At 36.2% G+C, this 20,796-nt stretch overlaps 1 protein-coding gene across 3 annotated transcripts in view; it reads left to right on the forward strand.

The window, feature by feature from the left end:
• Positions 1 to 20,796, forward strand: part of LOC306884451 (sorbin and SH3 domain-containing protein 1-like) — a 46,329-nt gene that overhangs the window by 8,014 nt on the left and 17,519 nt on the right. The window contains exons 1-13 of one of the 3 annotated variants that reach the window (XM_079440315.1): positions 3,607 to 3,768; positions 5,180 to 5,222; positions 5,943 to 6,029; positions 6,513 to 6,629; positions 7,526 to 7,641; positions 8,778 to 8,925; positions 9,481 to 9,629; positions 9,742 to 9,802; positions 9,952 to 10,026; positions 11,320 to 11,349; positions 11,430 to 11,526; positions 12,853 to 12,967; positions 14,562 to 14,645. In XM_079440315.1, the coding sequence (XP_079296441.1) occupies positions 5,999 to 6,029; positions 6,513 to 6,629; positions 7,526 to 7,641; positions 8,778 to 8,925; positions 9,481 to 9,629; positions 9,742 to 9,802; positions 9,952 to 10,026; positions 11,320 to 11,349; positions 11,430 to 11,526; positions 12,853 to 12,967; positions 14,562 to 14,645 (1,023 nt within the window). In that variant the 5' untranslated portion in view covers positions 3,607 to 3,768; positions 5,180 to 5,222; positions 5,943 to 5,998. Of the gene's footprint in view, positions 1 to 3,606; positions 3,769 to 5,179; positions 5,223 to 5,942; positions 6,030 to 6,512; positions 6,630 to 7,525; positions 7,642 to 8,777; positions 8,926 to 9,480; positions 9,630 to 9,741; positions 9,803 to 9,951; positions 10,027 to 11,319; positions 11,350 to 11,429; positions 11,527 to 12,852; positions 12,968 to 14,561; positions 14,646 to 20,796 lie in introns of those variants that run through there. The other 2 variants (XM_079440316.1, XM_079440317.1) reach the window with 2 other exon arrangements.

Genomic DNA, 20,796 nt, shown 5'->3' on the forward strand with positions numbered 1-20,796 from the left:
GCTCTGGCTACAGCAGGCCCCCCGTAGATCTCCTTTGTGTATTAAAGCTGGACTCTTTAAAAGCTGTCATGGAAATAAAATGAGGCAATCCCCAGAGATACTTGGGTGGAATATCACGGTTCTTTTTCTTGTGTCATCCTCTTTATTATTTTAATAGGACTGGCATAATGGAATGGAAAACAGTGTGGGATGTACATGATGACCTTCAGCTGTGCTTTAGAATCTAATTCTGTGACCTACTAACTTTTCTGGATATTGTGATGGTTGGAGAGTTGTCACAGATTTTATTTGAAAAGTCTTTTATTGTGCCAATAGTTCTGCCGTCAAAATGTGGAATATCTGGCTGAATTTCACAGGGTTTTGCCAAGTTCTTTAAAGGCTTTCAGCAGCATTATTGATATGCAGGAAATTTTAGTCATTCACAAGACCGAGGTGTTGCTCACAGAAATAAACTGCTAGAAAGGAGAGAATTTAGCAAAGAATGCTCACCAAAGGGACCCGTAATTTTTCATAAGTTGTCTACATTGAAAAAAAAAAAGTGCTTTATGTAATAATGTCTGAAGTAATTGTTTTATCAGTCAAAAATGTTTTATTAGTTAAAAACCTTTACATTGTTTTGTTGTTAGCAAGCAATGTTAAATAATGTGTGTGTGTGTGTGTGTGTGTGTATATATATATATGTGTGTGTAAAATTTGCAAGATTACATTAAATAATGTATCATTTAACATCAACCTAAATCAAACAAAACAAACTTCAAATAGTTACCACTTGTGTGTTATTGATATTGACACAGTGTGTTATTGATAATATTCTGAATTAAAAACAGACTGTGGCTGAAAATTGGGGTGAGTAGAGCTAGTATGCTACGTGATAATTGCAATTTAGGAGAAAAGCTCATAAATACGTTTTAGCAGGATGAGGTATTTTATTTCATCATTATTTCATCTGTGGTTGCCAGATGACAAGATGAAACACAAGATGTAAACCCTAATGTACATAACTAATAACAAAAAAGTCAATTTATGGCTTTTCACTGTAAATTACAAAATGACCTCTTCCTTTCACTTCAAAAAACAGTTTTTTGAAGTGAAAAGTACTGTAAAATTACATTAAGTGTCCGGTTAGGAGTCCGATCTATTACAGTTTTTCACTGAAGGAAACTGTTAACCAAATTAACAGATTTTCTGTGAGCAACATCTCGGTCTTGTGAATGACTAAAATTTCCTGCATATCAATAATGCTGCTGAAAGCCTTTAAAGAACTTGGCAAAACCCTGTGAAATTCAGCCAGATATTCCACATTTTGACGGCAGAACTATTGGCACAATAAAAGACTTTTCAAATAAAATCTGTGACAACTCTCCAACCATCACAATATCCAGAAAAGTTAGTAGGTCACAGAATTAGATTCTAAAGCACAACATTTAAAAAAATCTTTTACTGTTTAAAATGATACAGTATATATCTTGATATATAGCTTTACAGTCACTGTAATGATAGAGTTTCATTTTTGTAAAAAAAAAAAAGTTTGTAAAAACTTTATAAATAAAACATTAACGTTTTGTATTGGACTTTCAGTGAGCTAAAATGTTCAGAAATGTACGAGACCCCGTGGAGGAATTGATTTATTGAGCTACTACTAAGTGCCCCCGCAGGATGCCCCTTTTCTCACCAATAGCTACATGAGCCAAAACTGTAGACCCGAGAGTTACAGCTTGGCCTTGTGAGATTTGAGACAGTGTTTTGGTTCTGAAACAAAGACTTGGACCCATGTCTGACATGAGCCTTTCCACTGTTGCTCTGTTTTACAGCTTTGCCCCGAGAAGGCCAGCTGGACTGAGTGCAACAGTTACCAGGCACAATGCAACAAATTTCCAGCAATTTGTCTGTTCAAACAATTTATCTGTTTGAACACAAAACTGTTGCATGACATTACAAAAAATACAGCCGATTAAAGATATTTGATAGGGATGAGCGAGTACAGCATTATCTGTATCTGTATCTGTATCTGTTAACCATATGAATTATCTGTATCTGTATCTGTACTCGGACTGGGCGGGGCCTAACCCGGAAATGGGCGGGATTTAACCTGGAAGTGGGTCGGGTTGTCTTGAAATAGGCGGGGCTTTAACCGGTATGTTATTTTAAGCATGCAATTGATATGGGTTGCTTAATTTGTAATATTATACCACAACTACCTTTATTTTTTTTTTTATAAAATACAGCAAGAAAGTGTCACTCAGTGCGTGAAGTCAAAAAAGTCAAAAACTGGTTAGAGCCAGCAGACAGTTAAAAAAAAAAAAAAAAACTGATGACCGGCAGAGAGAGTGCGTGTGTGTGTGTGTAGCTAATAAATTTGTAATATAGTTTTTTTTATACCACTACTTCGAACCAGCAGACGGTTTAAAAAAAAAAAAAAAACTCAGATGACCGGCAGAGAGAGGGAGAGAGTGCGTGTGTGTGTGTGTGTGTGTGTGTGTAGCTAATTAATTTGTAATATAGTTTTATACCACTACTTCCTTTATTTTTTTTTTATGAAATGCAGTAAGAAAGTGTCAGACACTCAGAACGTGAAGTAAAAAAAACTGGTTAGAGCCAGCTGACGGTTTAAAAAAGAAAAAAAAATCTCCGACAGGCAGAGACGCGAGTCGCATTCTACCAAGCACCACGTCTGAACAAACCCCACGTTTACCAAAACTCTACTGGTTAATAAGTAAGTACTACAAACCAAAGTAAAAAACAAACCTGAAGAAACCCTAAACGTTAACGGAAAAAACCCGCGAACCTGAGTGACTGAGGGAGAGACAGAGAGAGAGAGCGCGCTGTTCTCTTCTCACTGTCAGGGGCGCTGTGACTAGCCTATCACAGAACGCAGACACAGTCAGCTACCCAATGATAATTTTTATTCAATCCGAGCACAGATATTGACTCGTATTACTCGTATGATACTTGTACTCGGCAAAAGTGCTTTATCCGTACCGGATACTCGTTTCAGCCGAGTATCCGGCTCAACTCTAATATTTGATTTAATGTACAGTTATGGGGAGCCGATATTGTGGTCGCGGCTGGCATAGACAAATTATAAGATTGAAGTTTTTATTGTTTTTTTGTTGTGTCATTCTTGATTAGGACACTTTCAAGATTAATTTCCTAGGATATTTTTAGCATGCCTTTTAAATCTATCTGAATGACTATACTGGATCTATTTTATTTTTAGTGGACTGCACAGAGACTGCAATCATTTTTAATACACTAGAGTGGCCTGATCTGTCAGTGTTCATGCCTTTGACCTTGATATGACCACCCAAGTCACTGTTTACTGTGAGAAAGTTGTGTCTAGTCCAACTTGGCCCATGCCCTATTCTGATACCCCTCAAATCAAACAGTCAACAGTCCATATTAGTATGACAAACGTCCAGATTTATAACATATTTGGTCTATTATCTTACAGTTATCTTAATATAGTTCATAACCTCATGATGCCAGACAGTGGATGGAAAGCAGGCTGCTGTAATTCGTTCATCACACGCTAAGTAGGTGCCACATTCCCAGGTGGCAGGTGCTGACAGGTCCATCTTGGTAGTTGAACGAGGCAAAACATTGTTAAAGTTCAGTTCTTTGAAGAGAATAGAACATGCTAGTCTGGATTTGTATGATAGGCTGCAACAAAGGACATTTAAAAGGGCACCCTCAATGTTTGGGTGTTTGTTAGGTCTTTAAATCAAGTTAAGTTCAGTTGAAGTTCTCTGAAGGTGAAGGTCCTTACAGGTAAGCCGAGTCAGTATGATATTAACAAGATTAATATGTAGAAATAAAGCAGTTTCATATATGATTATTGACTGTTATGGCTTTGGATTTAGTAAAGCACCTCAAAGCTTAAGTTAAATCAGGATTATTAGCATATCTTCTACAAAGGCAGCATGTAGAGCAATTCAGAGTATTAAGGTTTCTCAAACCGTGTGACTCTTGACTGATGGATTGACGCATGCAGCTGTTTTTAAATTTACAATGGAAAATGATTCCCACTTATCCAATTCAGTATGCTATATAAACATTTAAAATAAACAGCATATTTGTGTATTATTGAATTACAAAATTGCTGTTACGCAACTATTCAACAATTCCAAATTTAGGACGATATCCATTTTCAAGTGGATAAATCCAGTGCTAACAATCTTTTCTGTAAACATCTGAGAGAGTCTTCTATCTAGGCTACATTTTTAAAATACCATATAATATCATTAAGATATAGGCTCTTTTAAATGATCTAAGTTTAATTATTTGGCTAATTAACTGGTTCTGATTTTCTATAGACAGCAGCTGTAGGCTATAATAAGTCAATGAGACAGAGCACCTCACATAGAGACAGATGGTTAATGTTTACATTGGGATCCATTAGAAATGTTACAGGAATATCTGCAATTATCCAGGACTTCTGTAATATTTTGTATGTATAAAGAAAGCTCTCGTTTGTCAAATAGTAATTAGTATCTAAAATACTAATCATTATTTATTTTGGCAGACACTTTCATCCAAAGTGACTCATTTGTTACAGGGCAGAAACATCCATTGGCAGCTACTGAAACATATACATTTTCATTGACCCATATTTTCTTACACTTTGTATCTTGTTTCAGTGCGAACCACAGCCATAGGTGTGACACATCGGTTAGAGGGATAGTCAGTCTCCTCATGCATCAGCACCTTCACACTTACTCACCTTATTAGTAGGATTGTTTGTAACATTATTCCGGTTGAAATTTCACAATCCAGCCAATCAGGTCGTTTTTAAATATTTATATCCAGAGCCATTGAGATCAGGCCTAAATATACAAAGCAAGTCAAGCTAGCAGGGCAGGTTTGTTTTTTTTGTGATCCCTGTTTAACTGTCATATTTTTGCTAGGGCTGTGCTGTAGGACAATATATATCATGATAACATTTCTCAAATTGTGAAATAAGATGTTGGTCATATCGCCCGTCCCCATTTTTTGCAGTAGCTTTTTTGCAGTTGTAAACATGCTAAGGAACATACCACGGAGGTGTTGTTGTTAAGTTGCTGAAATCTTGATTTTCAGCCACTCGATATTCTTTGCTGAGCAACATGCTGAGCAACATTGTTCCCCATCTCAGCAGTCAGCATCTCCCTTCATCTTTCCTTTCGCTCATTTTCATTTGCAGGGCTCTCCAGCAGAGGGCACAGGGAAATTTGATGCAGTCTCTGGTAAGCGTACCACACTTTCAGTATCTCCATCCAGTTTCTTGATGTTATGCAGGCCTGGCCGGCCTTTATTTTCTGTTATATGGGCATGAATGAAACATGCAAAACAAAACAATTGCAACACAGATAAAGAAAACAACATAAATTATGATAAAATGGCAAAAGGCAATTTAAACACCTGTTTTCTCTGCATGCAAGTTTTAAATCTGTGCATATAGTCTCATATAGTACACTATATGATATTTTTTTAAGCCTGTTTTAAAACACTAATACATAAAAGACAGTAGCAAGGAAGGAGTAATAGCTGTCTAATTTCTTGATGCAGGAGGCTCATGAGTAAGCACTCACAAACAGACTCTCTCTGTCTTTCTCTCTGGCTTGAGTCATTGTTGAATCAGTATTCTCATTGCCAGGCCCCCTGTTTCCTTCCGTTCATCCATCTTTTCTTGATATATGTGCCAACCTTCGGAGAACACTGTGATTACAATCTTCCTAGAACTTAAAAAGCCCTAGGGTCTCTATATGAGCATTATTAGAGCTGTTGTTCTCAATAAAGTCTAACAAAAAACTCAGAAAAACTAATGCAGTGTTTCTCAATGGGTGGGTCATGACCCAAAATGTCACAGAGGAGGTTGAAAACAATGATAAATGCTATTATAATAGCTCTCTTTACTTTCTTTTGCTGTTCTCCACATCTCACTTATGGCTGTATGTGTTTTGCAGCCCGTCCACCCTGTCAGCGCACTGTATCTGCTGTGCGAGTAACTCCTCTGAGGATCATGAAGAGTTCCCCTGATCTCATGCCTACTGGTAAGAGCAGCATTTGTAGGATTTAGGGGACTAACGTTATGAGTAATATCAAATGTGACTCTGGACCACAAAACCAGTCATAAGGGTACATTTTTTTAAATTGAGATACATCTGAAAGATGAATAAATAAACTTTCCATTGATGTATGATTTGCTAGGATAGAACAATATCTGGCTGAGATACAATTATTTGAAAATCTGGAATCTGAAGGAGCAAAAAAATCTAAATATTGAGAAAATCGCCTTTAAAGTTGTCCAAATGACGTTCTTAGCAATGCATGTTACTAATCAAAAATAAAGTTTACAAAATATCTTCAATGAACATGATCTTTACTTAATATCCTAATGATTTTTGGCATAAAAGAAAAATCAATACTTTTGACCCATACAATGTATTGTTGCCTATTGCTACAAATGAGTAATATTAAACTTCATTTAGTGCTTTGAAAAGATAAAATCAGTTTCTTTGCTTATGTTTTTGCAGAGCTGGACCCTACCCGTGTTTGCAAGGGCAAGGGTGCTGTTACTTTGAGGGCCACACTAGTGCACATCGATGACGAGGACGGCACAAGTCAAGAGCTATCCAAAAACTCTGCCAAAAGTGAGTTGGAAATGCAGGATTTGTCAATAGGAGAGTGCTCTGAATATACTGCACAAAGCAGGACAGTGCCAGACTACTTGTTGTGTGCTGTCATAATATTACTTAGGATATGATTGTAGCTGCAGATAATGTGCACTAAAAAGTGCTTTTATTTTTTTCTGTTCCTCCATTAACTGGAAAGATCTCTGTTTACAGGAACAGTTCTCTCCTGAGTTTCCTCTTTTCCTATTAATGAAAAGGTTCACGTTATGTTATTTTTACAGTCACTGGGCATTATGTGGTTAGTTGCTAAATTGCACAGTAAATTATACAGACAAATTTGTATTTTTTGTGGCACATATACATCATTGTCTGACAGTCAACTTCATTGCTCAAATAACTTTCAGTGAATGTTCATATTTGCAGGGGATAATCAAAGACGTCTTTTGTTCACACCCACTTTGAGCTGTGGAAATGGAAACCTTCAGCGTGGACGTTTTCAACATCTCCATGTTGGGACTATTCTGGCTAACTACCAGCTCTTGGGAGAGATGCCTTAATTGTTGTTGTGCCTGAATAAAAAGGCCATTGGAACAAACACTTCTTACAGTGGGTTCAATGGTCCCCTTGTTCTTCTGACAAAGTTCAGAGAATCGTTTTTTTCCAGTCATAAATTAGCATCTCAGTGGATGAAGACTTTCTGTGGCGTTCAGTTCTGACAGATTCTGGCTGGCGATTCGTTTAATGGAGGATTAAGGAATTTGTTGTGGCATAAATTGTGGTTAGTTCTGGAAGCAAACAGGTTTGCTGCCAAGTGGAGGGAGCTTTATTTCACGTTTATGTCTTTTTAGGTTTTAAAAAGTGCCTTGGAGATTGGATAATCCTTTGAGAATCCAAACTGTTTGGATTTGTTACAGGTGGATGGCTTGGTGCGGTCAATGGAGATGCCACAGAAACAAGTCTGGCTGAGAGAAGTGTAAACAACACCGGAGCTGATTTAAATTCAACTCAAGTCAATGAGACACCAACAAAGGTGAGTCAGCATGTCTGAACTTCGTTCCTTTTAGCAATGCTTTGCTTTCTTGCAAAAATGCAATTTAGAGATTGATATCAGTGCTAATTAAACAGCTCGATCCCAAGATCTTAAAATCATTTAAATGAGAGCAGTGAATGAATGTTGTCGATATTTTACAAGCAAGATGACATTTCCTTTTTTATTATTTGCATTATAATCTATAATGGTATAGATCCAGGGTGATCAATTATGTATCCCTAAAGGTGCTCTAGGGAATTAGTGGAGAAGTTACTTGAAAAAAGTATGTAATTTCTGACTATTAACTAACTTTTAACTAGTGATTTGTTAAGCAAGTGTTGTTATTGTTACCTAAAACTATTACTGTATTAAATAATGAAAACAAGAAAAAATATAAAAATATTACGATACAAACCTAGAAATGCAACTAACTGGAAATTTAAGATGAATTAGTTGAAGTACAAAAATGACTAAAACTTACAAATAAATTAAAGCTGAGTAGAAGACTGACAAAAGCACATAAGAAAATGACTAAAACCTAAATGAAAATTAAAGGGGTAGTTCACCCAAAATTGAAAATTTCATCATTTATGTGCTCTCATGTTGTTCCAAAACTGTACGAATTTCTTTCTTCTGTTGAACATAAAATAAAATATTTTGAAGAATGCTACTAACCAAACTGTTGCTGGTAGCCATTGACTTACATAGTATTTTTTCCATGCTATGGGCTCTTTAAAATGAAAACTGACCATGTAAAATGTTTTAATTTGAGTAATTTTGTGTAAATTATATAAATGAGTTGTCTACTATAATATTATAAAAAATAAACTGGCTAAGCATTATATAAATCTTAAAAAAAAATTATTATAAAGCTGAATACTCCTGGTGTTGATGACCTCCTCAAGACAGAAGACAAATAATTAGAAGTAACCAAATACTTTAAGTGCTGTTCTATGTTATTTGTCATTGTCTTTATCAGCATTGCAGAGGAATCTTTGCAACAATTGTTTGCTTGAAACAACTGAAGTGTAGTGAAGCAAATTTCATGCAAATTTCCCCCATAAGGAATCTTGGGAAATTCAAACTTGTCTGTATTTCACAACAACTAGATTGTCTGTTTTGTGTGTTCTCCTCAGGTGCATTCACCTGTAAGTAAGAGTCAGTCTCAGCTCATGTCCTGCCTTGATCAGCCGAGTGCTATTACCTCAGCCGCCAAAGTGTCCTCTTCATATCCCCCCACAAGCAGCGTCAACCCAACAATCGTCTTGCTGCAGCACAGCAGAGGTAAATACCAGCCTCTCAATACTTCAGGATGGATCAAAAGTAAAAGTATCACGTGCATTAAAAATCTAAATGCTTTCATGATGTAGAAAGAGAAACGAGAATGTTCTGTCCCTTGTGATTAGTGTTCAAAGTTATGTTTGAGGTAAAATTAACATAAGACGTCTGTGTGACTGGATGGCATCTCTGTAGTTATTATTAAGGTGGATAAACATTTTGATGATTAAACATTTTGTATAAAATGTAAAAAATTTAACTTTTTGTTACAGTATTCAACAATTGTTAAAATGAATGAGGAGAAGCATTGTGAGAACTTGTTTGATTCCAACAGGATAAAAATCACAAAGTACATCTGTCAAATACAAATATATATATGACCCTCTTAGAAAAAAAATCCCGTTCAAACAGAGCTGTAGCAATAATTTATTCATTTAAATATTAAATCATTCAGTGATACTTTTAAAGATTATGTCCAAGATAAGTGTCAGCTGAAATAACCAGACCAGTGTGTATTTTATCTTGTGTTCTGGACGCTTATGATCCGACTTTGTGCTTCAGAAGCTGTGGCGGAGCAGGGCAGTGGCCCTAATCGGAGCCCTGCCGTCAGCCAGAATAAATCTTCCTCTGAGACTCCAGCAGACATGGAAGGAAAGAGAATGAGACTGTCTGAACATTCGGCTGTCCCGGCACCCAGAGTCCCAGTACGGGTAAGAAACAGCCACGTCTAGTTCTCAAGATATATCTGTGCAGATTTGACTACATAACTCTATCCAAAATCGTATATAAATAAAACACCATCTGTATTATTTTGTTTTCTAGAACACAGAGCTGTCAAAGGACTGGTACAGAAACATGTTCAAGCAGATTCACAAAGTCCCAGGTAAAGATGCTCCTTGGGAATCACATAGTATCAACACTTTTATTTCATCTTTTTGTGGGTCCAAATCTGAAGGTCACATTTCAGTCATGTATCTATGTGTGTAGTCATCTTTGTCAGTGTGTGTTTTGTCTTTCACTCACCTTACTCAGAGCCTGTCGAAGAAAATCCATATCGTCCCACCTACATATTTCCAGAGAGCAATGACAGGCCACTGAAAACCAGAGGTACCTTAGTAATAGTTACAGTATAATCTGATATTTATTAACATTCCTCCATGCCACTCTTTTCTGCCTGTCGTTATTATCTATGTGTTGGGTAATTTTATATGCAGTTAATGAAAACCAAAATAGAAAGGATATACACTGCTGTTCAAAAGTTTGGAGTCTGTAAGATTTTGTAAATGTTTTTGAAAGAAGTCTCTAATGCTCACCAAGGATGCATTTATTTGATCAAAAATACAGTAAAAATAGTAATATTATGAAATATGATGACAATAACTTTTCTATTTGAATATATTTTGAAATGCAATTTATTTCTGTTAAACAACTGATTTTTTTTGTAACTTTATAAATGCCTTCAGTGTCAATTTTTTATAAATTTAGTGCATCCTTTGTAAGTAAGTATTATATTCAATTAACATTTCTTTCCCAAACTTGGCTGAGAATAGCCGCAGTATATATAATAAGGTGTTAATGCGCCACATTGTTGGCTCCATCCTGTGTCCATTCTTTCACAAATCCCAACGTGCAATAGATGCTGATTTATATGTACACAGTGTCAACAAATTGATTGTCCTAAAAAGGCATCACAGCACTCAAGGTGAGCTGTGGTAATAGAGTTATTTTCAACACACTGAGAAAACCACATCACCATGTATTTAAAACTCATAGATTGATTACCTCCATTTTAAGAGCTTTCATACCTCTGTGATGTGTTTCGTGGCTGTGCTTTTAGAGAAACATTCTGCTGAATTATTAAAGCAGTCACAACTAAAACACCTAATGGGCTTTGTGTATCCATTGGATTCTTTAGAAGGCACCGTTAGCTATGCCATTACAATGCTGGTCTCAAGTATTTGTTAAATAATCATCATTGAAATGGCTCCTTTCAGTAGTTTGCGGTGAAAATAAATGTCTGATTTGTATTGTAACTAACCAGCTAATGGAATATTCAAGCATGAGGAAAACACACTGCTGTGGTTACAGTGCCATCTACTGGTTGGATCAGTCTGAGGAAATAAAGTGGCCTTGTCTTGGAGCTGTTGTTTAGTTGATAATGGACTGCTATGTATGTCATACTAATCCCTGTAATTTTCACCTAGTGTATATTAGATGTTTAGAATACCTCCCAGAGATTTAGAGCACAGGCTACACTAAGTACAGTTCAATAAGAAAACAGGTTACAAACTACCTTAGGAATACAATTGAAATGTGAAATAAATATATATTAAGTTCTCAAAATATGTCAGCTGCATTAACTTTTATTTGTACCTAATAAGTATTTTCTGACTCTTTCAGATGACTGGCCATCATATGGTGGTGAGGATGGTAAGTGTTTTCGTTTTAATCCTTCGAGAGTAAATATAAGCTACACTATGAATTCTTATTTAAAGAAAACTGTGTTTCAGTGCGGGCAGTCCCTCGCTCCAAGAGTGCTGTAGACATGGGGAGCTCCAAAGGACAGATGCCTGTACCAACACGCACATCTTCCCTAAAACCTCAGAGGTGAGCCGTGACATGAAACAAATATTATTAATGAAGCAGATTCTAGTACATTCATTGACTGATGTCTTGAAACTTTCATATTAGAGTGTGAATTCTTGCACCATATCTTGTTGCTCAAGATAGAGGGTGATGACATTTCTTCACAATTTCTTTGTCATGCTGCCTTAACAAGCATGTGTTGGCTTAGGAGATGAACTCTATCCAAAAAATGAAAACAATAAATAAATAAAAAATGGTACCAAAGCTGGGGATAAAGAAGGTTTTAGCATTTTGAAAAATTTTAAACAAAAGCATTTAATGACATTAAATTAATTTTTTTTTTTTACATTCTTAAGATTTGTGGGTAACATAGATCATTAAGAGTTGCATAAATAAAGAAATTATGAATTTTTAAAATGATTTAAATTAGGATTTATTTCTTAAATGGGAAAAAAACATACTTTTTTCAAGATTCTTCAATGAATAGAATGTCAGAAAGAACACCATTTATTTTAAATATAAATCTTTTGTAATATTTCAGTAGAGGTAATTTTACAAAAGATTTTAATGCATTAAATTGATTCAAATAAAATGCATTGCTGCTGCATAAAAGTATTAATTTATTTTAAAAAATCTTACTGATCCCAAACTTTTGAATGCCAGTGCACTATAATGTTAAATATAGCACAATTTTTATATTATGAATATTTTTTTAAATTTACATTTCACCTGAATGATTGTAATGATAATATAATTTTGAGAAAACTTACAAAAAGGTTCAATTAATTAACATTAATTAGGAATTGTGAACTAACATTAAACTGTGCTTTTAAAGTGTTTAGTTTTCCATGTTAATGTTTATTTCTTTTAATGAAGTTAATTAGTTTTTTATGAACAAACTGAATTAATAGTATGAACAGTAGCACATTTATATACGTTTATATAAATAAACTGTTGTTACACTGCTGTTATACAATATTATTGTTATATATGTTTATATACATTTATATACATTAACATAGATCACAATGCCAATATAAAAATAAAAAAAAATAATATTACAGTATTTGTTAGTTCACGGTGTGTTGTAAAGTATTACTAATTTGTAATAATTTAATGAAAAAATGTGTTAAATTACAGCTATACAATACAAGTAGCTGAACACATGTTGGTGTAGATTGGTTAGACGATTAAAGTGCTTTTCCATAAGGGATGTATGCTGTGTTTTTAAAACATACGCTGCATGTATGGGAACGCGCAGCCAAAACTTGCCCTTGTTGGTTGCCATGGCGACTCTCCACCTCTCTCACTGTATCACTCCATCTCTCCCCCCATGCATCCCTGCAGTAATGAGTGGGAGCCCCCTGACAAGAAAGTAGACACCAGGAAGTACCGCGCCGAGCCCAAGAGCATATTTGAGTACGAGCCAGGAAAGTCTTCAGTGCTGAAGCTGGAGAGACCGGTATGATGTTCTTTATATACGCATGTTTGGTTGCTGGTGTTGGTGGTGCAGACCTGTGCATGCTGTTTGACACTGCAAGAGCTGGTTTCTGCCTCTTTCACTTACAAGGACAGCACACTCACAGCTGTGTGTCTCTTGGTAGTCTTATTAAGTGACCTCGATAGGTGATTTGTACTGGCGACCCTTTTCAATGTTGTGATACGTAGCATATATCTTGTGTGTTTTCGCACACAGTGCACACATCTTGTGTGTTTTCGCACACAGTGCACACAATAATGTTAGAATATAGGAAGTAGAAGGACCCCTTACTCAGCTATAAATAGCTCATCAATAAGTGACACTTGTAGTGTCCAGACCCAGTTAAGAATAGAGGCTCCTGCAGGGGCGGGAGTCTGTTTTTTTCATGGAAGGTTTATTACTATGACATTCAGTGATTCAGTCTTGTAAGTGTGACTCATTCTGGGAGCTGCTGCTATTACATAATGTCTTTCTGATGACATACTGCTGTAATAGGTTTATTGTAGAAGTAAAGCAAAGCATGTTGGATCCTCGTCAGTGAAACAACTGAAGCAGAGAAAGTGCAAGCTGCATTAGGTCTTTCGTTTTTTCCCTCATTGTTAGGGAAAGTAATTAAAATGGCTCTAGGTCAGGTCCTATCTAGGGCAGAAGATAATGTGCTGCCTGTGTCTATACATCTGATTTAGTTTTGCAGAAACAGTCCTTCATTTCTGTGAAAATTCAGTGTTGTGAAATATTTGTATTGTTTGTAAGAGATATGTACTCTATCATTCAAAAGTTTGGGGTTGGTAACAATTTTTTAATGTTTTTAAAGAAGTTTCTTATGCTTATTTATTTGATCATATAGTAATAACAGTAAATATCTAAAATATTATTATCATTTAAAGTAACTTTTTAAATTTCAAGATATTTTTAGATATAATTAATTCCTGCAATGACATTACTTCAGTCTTCAGTGTCACATGATCCTTATTCTATTGTAACATCATAAATGTCCTTACTGTCACTTTTGATCAATTTGAATGTGTATTTGCTGAATAATAATCATAAAAAAACTTACTGACCCCAAACTTTTGAATGATAGTGTAATGTTAAATTTAGCATTATTATTGTATTCTTGATATTTAAGTATAGCAGATATTTTTTAAAAACATCAATGCAAAATATTTATAATCATAGCAGAAGTGTAAAAATATGCATTTTGAATATATGAATGTTTATTCTTCTTATTCACTTGTTATACAGTGTAAAAGATTTTGCCATAGCTCTAATGAACCCTTTCCATCATCAGGACTTTGCCTTTATGAGATCTTTATTTCCTATTTCCTGTTCCTTTGACTGCTGAGATCAACCAGATGTTCTTGCAATAAGTCATCAAGCTGGAAACAAATGCAATTCATGTTTCCTCCACTCTCTCAGCCTGGAGCTTTTCTTACTGTCTGAGATCATGACATTAAGAGATACTTCATGTAACATCATCATTCAGTCTCATTGTCTTTGTATTCTGAATCTTCCTCTCTCTCTTTCTTTCTTTCTCTCTCTTTGTCCTCCTTTCCTTGTTGCCATATTTCTGTAGACTCAGGACATAAGTCCAGAAGATGTAGATTTAGAGAATGAGCCTTGGTATAGGTTCTTTTCTGAGATGGAGTTTGGCAAAGCGGTAAGTTGGCAGTATGAAAGTGACCCATTTTTATTAAAACAAAAACTGCATGTCATCCCTTTTTTTTTTTATATGCGGGACCCTATATTTTTTGTCTCTCTATGGCTACATTCACACGGCGTGCCTTCTCAGATCTAATTCTTTGTGTAGCTGTTCACATTTTTGTTGTAAATGTGGCGAGTATCAGATTTCCAGTGTGAACAGATCATGGTTCTGAACTGAACCGTATGAGCAAAAGAACAATACGAACAGGGTTGTCAGGTTTTCACAACAAAATCCCCCCAATTACTTCTCAAAACTAGTCCAAAACTAGCCCAATATCCTGTTAGTGGGGTCGCTTCAACCCACATAGTTGAAAAACAATCCTCAGCAACAATGAAAAAGTTGCCTAATTCTGCTGGAAGTAAACACGGAGAACATAAAGAAAGCGATTATGCATTTATTTATAGTGTGATCTGCAGCAGAAGCCAGTGAAATTATGTTCTGGCAATATGAAAAATAAAGACAAGGATGTGACAGAAGAGAGCAGAGTTTTGAAATTTTACTGATACGAGTCCTGTCAGACCTCATGTTTTGCTTGTATAGAATTGTCACTTTAATACTTATAAGTTCTGACACATCACTGTAGTCTTGATAACTTTGAGTATGTAAAATCTTTGAATTGACTTCCATGAGTGCAGAATTGTGATGAATGTTGATCTAGAGTGACGTAAAAGTCAAATTCCGATATGACTGTTCAGACTGTGGTTGCATTGCAAACCTTCTGACCTGTATCAGATTTAGTGCTATATATGGGAGTGGAAAAAAGATTTAAAAAGTTATTATAATTAAAAAGATCAGATTCCATGCGGTTTGTCCTGTTCACACTGTCATGAGAAAAACAGATTGAGTCAAAAATTTGGGCCACATTTGCCTGCAGTGTGAACGTAGCCTCTTAGAACTGTTCTTACGTCACTTCCTGTCTGCACTGACCATTCATCTATATGTTCCTTATCTAGCCCATTGTAACTGAGTGCATAGAAGTTCAAAAACAACACAATATTCTAAATCCCGAACCTTTTTTCACCATCTTGTTTATCTCATATTTGTCTTTTCTGACTGTAATTGAATCTCAGTGTGTTATCTTTTGCACTGTGATAAATCATTAAACTGGCATCTGATTTGAAGTTGGGGTTCATTTGACAAAAAACTACTGCAGCCTGTATCTTTAGGAAGCTCTTGTCTTTTTTGAGATCCTGCTATTTATCCTGTTATTTAACTGGCAGTAATTCTGGTGTTGGCACAGATGACGTTGAGTAGGTTTTCAGTTTTATGGAGTGCCCAGACTAGAAACAGACAGCAAGCTGTGATGTTACAACTAGTTTGGTAAATACGACAGACTCAACATTAGCCAAACTGTTTCCCCTGTGCTTAACCCTGTTGCCTGTTTTCAGCAGCGTTGCCTGGCAACATTGACTGAAAAGTTGGCCTCTGCATCATCCGCTTATTGGTTGTCAGATTTGCTCCATCCACCTTAACTAATGCGAAAGTACATAACATCCTGCCGGAATCTCTCCGCTCATGGCGATTATATTTTTGCAGTGTAAACTTTTTGTCTGACCTTGACGCAGTAAGTAAGTAAAGCACTGTAAAGTAGCGCTGGCGTTCAGTGAAGGATAGTGAAGGATAGGAAGACTGACGCTATGCTATCAGTGGCACAGAGCCTGAGCAGCGTTGTCATCAACTCAACACCTGGGAGTAAATAGCACATTCGTTCACACTTACTGTATTTGCCTGGAGACACGTACCATGATGCACCTCAAGGTGATTGAGTTGTTCACCTTTCTTTTTAGAAACTCACTATGATTGCTTTTAGGGTTGGAGATATAACTAAAATATTAGTCATTTTAAATATTGATATTTATATACTATAAAAACTGTTTTTCAATGTTTTTTAAAGCTAAATTAAAGCTTTTATTTAGCATGGACACATTCAATTGATCAAAAGTGACAGTAAAGATTTCTACAGTGTTAAAAAAATGCATTTCTTTTGAACTTTCTATACTGAAAAAAGCAACACTGATAAAAAAATAAATAAAAACAATTGAACACCAAACCAATATATTAGAATTATTTAATAAAACAGAATTAGAAAATAATAAAAAGATCACGTGACACTGAAGACTAGAGTTTTGGCTGTTGAAAATTCAGCTTTGCTTTCACAGGTATAGATTACCATTAAAATGTATATATTAAAATAGAAAACAGCTATTTTAGATTGTAATAATGTTCCACAATATTACTGTCCATGCATGCATCCTATCTGAATGGCATGTATGCCATGTCTTTAGAATCGGTTCTTCTGACAGTGAAACCAAACCCTTGAGTCACAGGCTGCATTCCTGATGGATAGTCTCATAAATCTGACCATCAGCGTCATGGCACAAGTTTAGAGAAGGTTCCTGTCTCTCTCTAGATTTCCTTGTTTAGAGACGAAAGTGAGGAGTCACTTCCCTTGAGAGCGGGTGTCTCAGAGTCTGCTCATGCGGCCCGGTCTCACTGTGATCATGATGCAATTCTGAAATACTGAAATAGTCTTAGTTTCACAAGCCAGTGTGAAATTCTCATTGGCTTAATAGGATTCCCATGAAAATTCAGCTGTAAAAATAAAATTAAGCACATTTCTAAAGCTTTGTAAGCACTCTCATGTGTTGAGATATTTTGTTAGTATTAGAAACATTAACAACAGTATTTGTCATACCAGCTTGAGTCCTAGAGCTCTGAGACTGAGGTCACAGAAACTTACTTGTTGACCTTGTTGACTCCTAACTGGGGGCAGCTTTAAGTATGAAGCTGCGTGTGTGTCTGTCTTTAAGTGGGTCGAAGGTTATTGGAGACTGCATGTGACCTGGCTTCCTCAGTGATTGACACAGCAAACTTTATAACAGTGACGAGCACAGTCAGCCCGTGTTTACCGCCATATGGAATGACATATACAGTAGAACTGCACCAAAAGTTCATAACCATTACATGTTTGTTCAGTTAGAGACAACAACATTGTTTTGTAGAAGGTGTGCTTTGATAATAGTAGTTTATCAGGGAATGCAAGAAAAAGGTTGCATGTAAAGTTATACTTTCATAAATGGATACATAAGCCCCATTTGTTCATGTGGTTAAGTTGCACAGTACCTCACTCACATTATATGCTATTTATATAACAGAAAAGTTGTAAATTTTCTTGAGTCATCTCCTGCACCTGTTTGGAAACTAGCACGTGAAAATGAACAAACATTATTTGTTCCACTGACTAGCCTTAACAAGGAATTTACATCCTAGGAAATACTGTGGTAAACATCTCTTGATCTTTATTATGACCTTTTTTTGAAATAGCAGCTAGAAGTATAAGGCACATAAGCTAGAAATATTTATTGTTTAATTTAAAAATAGTTATATAGACATTTCCAAACAAATAAAAAACTCTACTTGCAGTGTCTTGCAGTGATAAATGCTTTTAGCACATTGTGGCTTGTGGCATTGTGGCAGATCCCAACAAATAATACAATTCATCATTTACTCAGCCTTATGTCTTTCCAACCAGTATTTTATTTTATTTTATTTTTTTATGTCACCCCACCCCCAACCTTTTTGAAAATATCGTCTTTTAGGTTCCGCAGGTAAAACAAAGTCACATATGTTTGGAACAAAACGATGGCGAGTAAATGATGACAGAATTTTCATTTTTGGGTGAACTATGCCTTTTAAGGATAGATTCATTGTACATAAAGGCCTAAATACTGAAATTGGGCCCTGTATACCCCAATGTGACAGCTGGACATACTAGATAAGACAATGGGAAACTCTCAAGGAATACTATTCCAGCATTATTACTTCCTGAGATGTCATTTCCTTTAAAGTTAAATACCTTATATGAGAAATGCTATTTCGGTTGGCATTTCAAATAACGTAAGGCTTTGAAACCATATCCTTAGTGACATACTGTGCACGTCACTTTCACCCACCGTCTCCGTGGGTCATGTCTAGAATGCCAAGTACTCAGCTTAAATCTCACGTATAACAGTTCTGACTTTACTGCGGTGGTTGTTTGTGAGTCTGTTTCCTTTAGTCCTCCTCACAGTTAAAGATAAACAGAATCATCTTTTTAGTCTGTTTACATGGTATTTTATAAAGTACTATTTTAAAAACACGTGCTGTCAGAGTCAGTATACAGGGCTTTCTGTACTTTATAATGCCAGTAACAGTGTTTATATTATACATAATTGCATAATTTCACTTTCTTATCTCATCTCAACAGCTGCAGCACACTAAGGTATTGTACTGGCTGTCACAAGTATTTAGATTAAGATGAGTGCCACTTCAGATTAGGCTTTCATGCATGCTTCCTGTTTGCTTATTCTTCGCATCTGTGCCAAGTCTCGTGCGAAAGCCTCTTGGGATGCTGTGCCGGCTGTTTTTTAGAGCGAAGAAAAATGGGAAGAAAGAAAAAAAGTGACAAAAATACTGGAGGTCGCTTTGCACATGTAGTAGCGGCTTGTTATGTCACTGGGTGTTCCTCAGGAAACAAAACTTCTAGAACATGACGCTGTATAAATAGAGCGATATTCTCGCACAAAGCCTGTATTCATTCGTGAAGGTTATTCGTGATCCTCTTTACCCCAGCAACCAATGGGGATGAACATGTTGCGGTCAGGAGTTTAACTTTTCTTCTGTCTGTCACAAGAGGGGGTCGTGGGGTGCTGGCACGCATGTGGCATGCCTCTGAAGGGACAGCGGCAGGCTGGGATTGAGCAATCGTATTTGCAAACACCACTTGTGCTGTTTTCTTCCGAGGTGTGCTGTCACGCTATTTTTACCATCTGTGACGTGCACTTGGGGAAAAGCAACAGAAACAGCAGCCTAAAATTAGACGCCTGCAAACCATTCAAAATGCAAGAGGGGCTACAGGCCGTCCCAGCAAATGGCTCTCTCTGATCTGCCGTCGGGAGTTGCTGCCCGGCAATAACAGCCACTCTCCTTATTGGCTTGACGCACACAGTGCTGGGTAGATTACTTATAAATTGTATTCTGTTACTGATTACAAATGACATGATGGAAATTGTAGTCAGTAAAGTAATCCATTACATTACACATTTTAGATTATATAATCGGATTAATATTAATTACTTTTGACCTAACTTGTTGATCACATAGTTTTGAATAGGATTATTGTGTACCACATTATTATTATCAACAGTGTAAAGTGCATTAAATGTCATGGTTCCCCAAACTGGGGTTAGTGAATTTATCAAAAGCTAATTAAGTCATAAACTTGAAGAAAAATAAATATTTCTTACCTGAACACTAAAAAAATAAATATTTCATTTGTTTACCTCATTTACCAGTGTGACCATTAACCGACATCAGAGAACTGATATTAAATTATAATATTTAAAAATGAAATCTCACAGGGAATTAATATTTTAGTTTTAAATATGTGAATATTTAATAATTTCATACAAAAAGTAACTGTAATCTGATTCTAAGCATTTTAAAATGTAATATAATCTAATTACAAGTACTTAATGTTTGGAATCTGATTACGTAATTAGATTACATGTAATCAGTTGCTACCCAGCACCGGATGCCCGTTATGTGAACTTCCTTTGATGTACTATTAATATCGGCCTATAATGTTTGTACAGCATGTTCGATCTGACACTCGTGATATTCTTAATATATGTGTGTAAATCTATTTGTGTGTGTGTCTGCCCATGTAATTTGGCCTGCTTCCCGCACCAGCTGGTTAATTGTCTTCCTGTCTGGCCGGCCAGTAATGAGATTGACTCAATAGAAGACAAAAAAGAGCCTCGGTGAGAGACAGCAGCTGATTGGTGGAAGCACTGACAGCCCCCTCCCAAAATGGGCGCCCCTCACAGCCCCTGCTAATCCCACCCCTCGCTCCCAGTCGCTTGTTTTCTCCCCTAACTTGCATGCAGGCCAAAATACTTGCTTACTTCTCCACGCTCGGCTTCGTCCGGAGGACCTAAGAGTTTCAGAGCTTTGGACGCGGCAGACGTTCGCAAGCCTGACTGACTAATGCGCCTTCTCCCTTTCCAGCTGCCAGAGAGTCAAGCCTTTGGAGCTATCAATGACTTCTTTGTTTGGTTTGTTGCAG

This window comes from Barbus barbus, assembly GCF_936440315.1.
Source record: "Barbus barbus genome assembly, chromosome: 18".
NCBI lineage: Eukaryota > Metazoa > Chordata > Actinopteri > Cypriniformes > Cyprinidae > Barbus > Barbus barbus.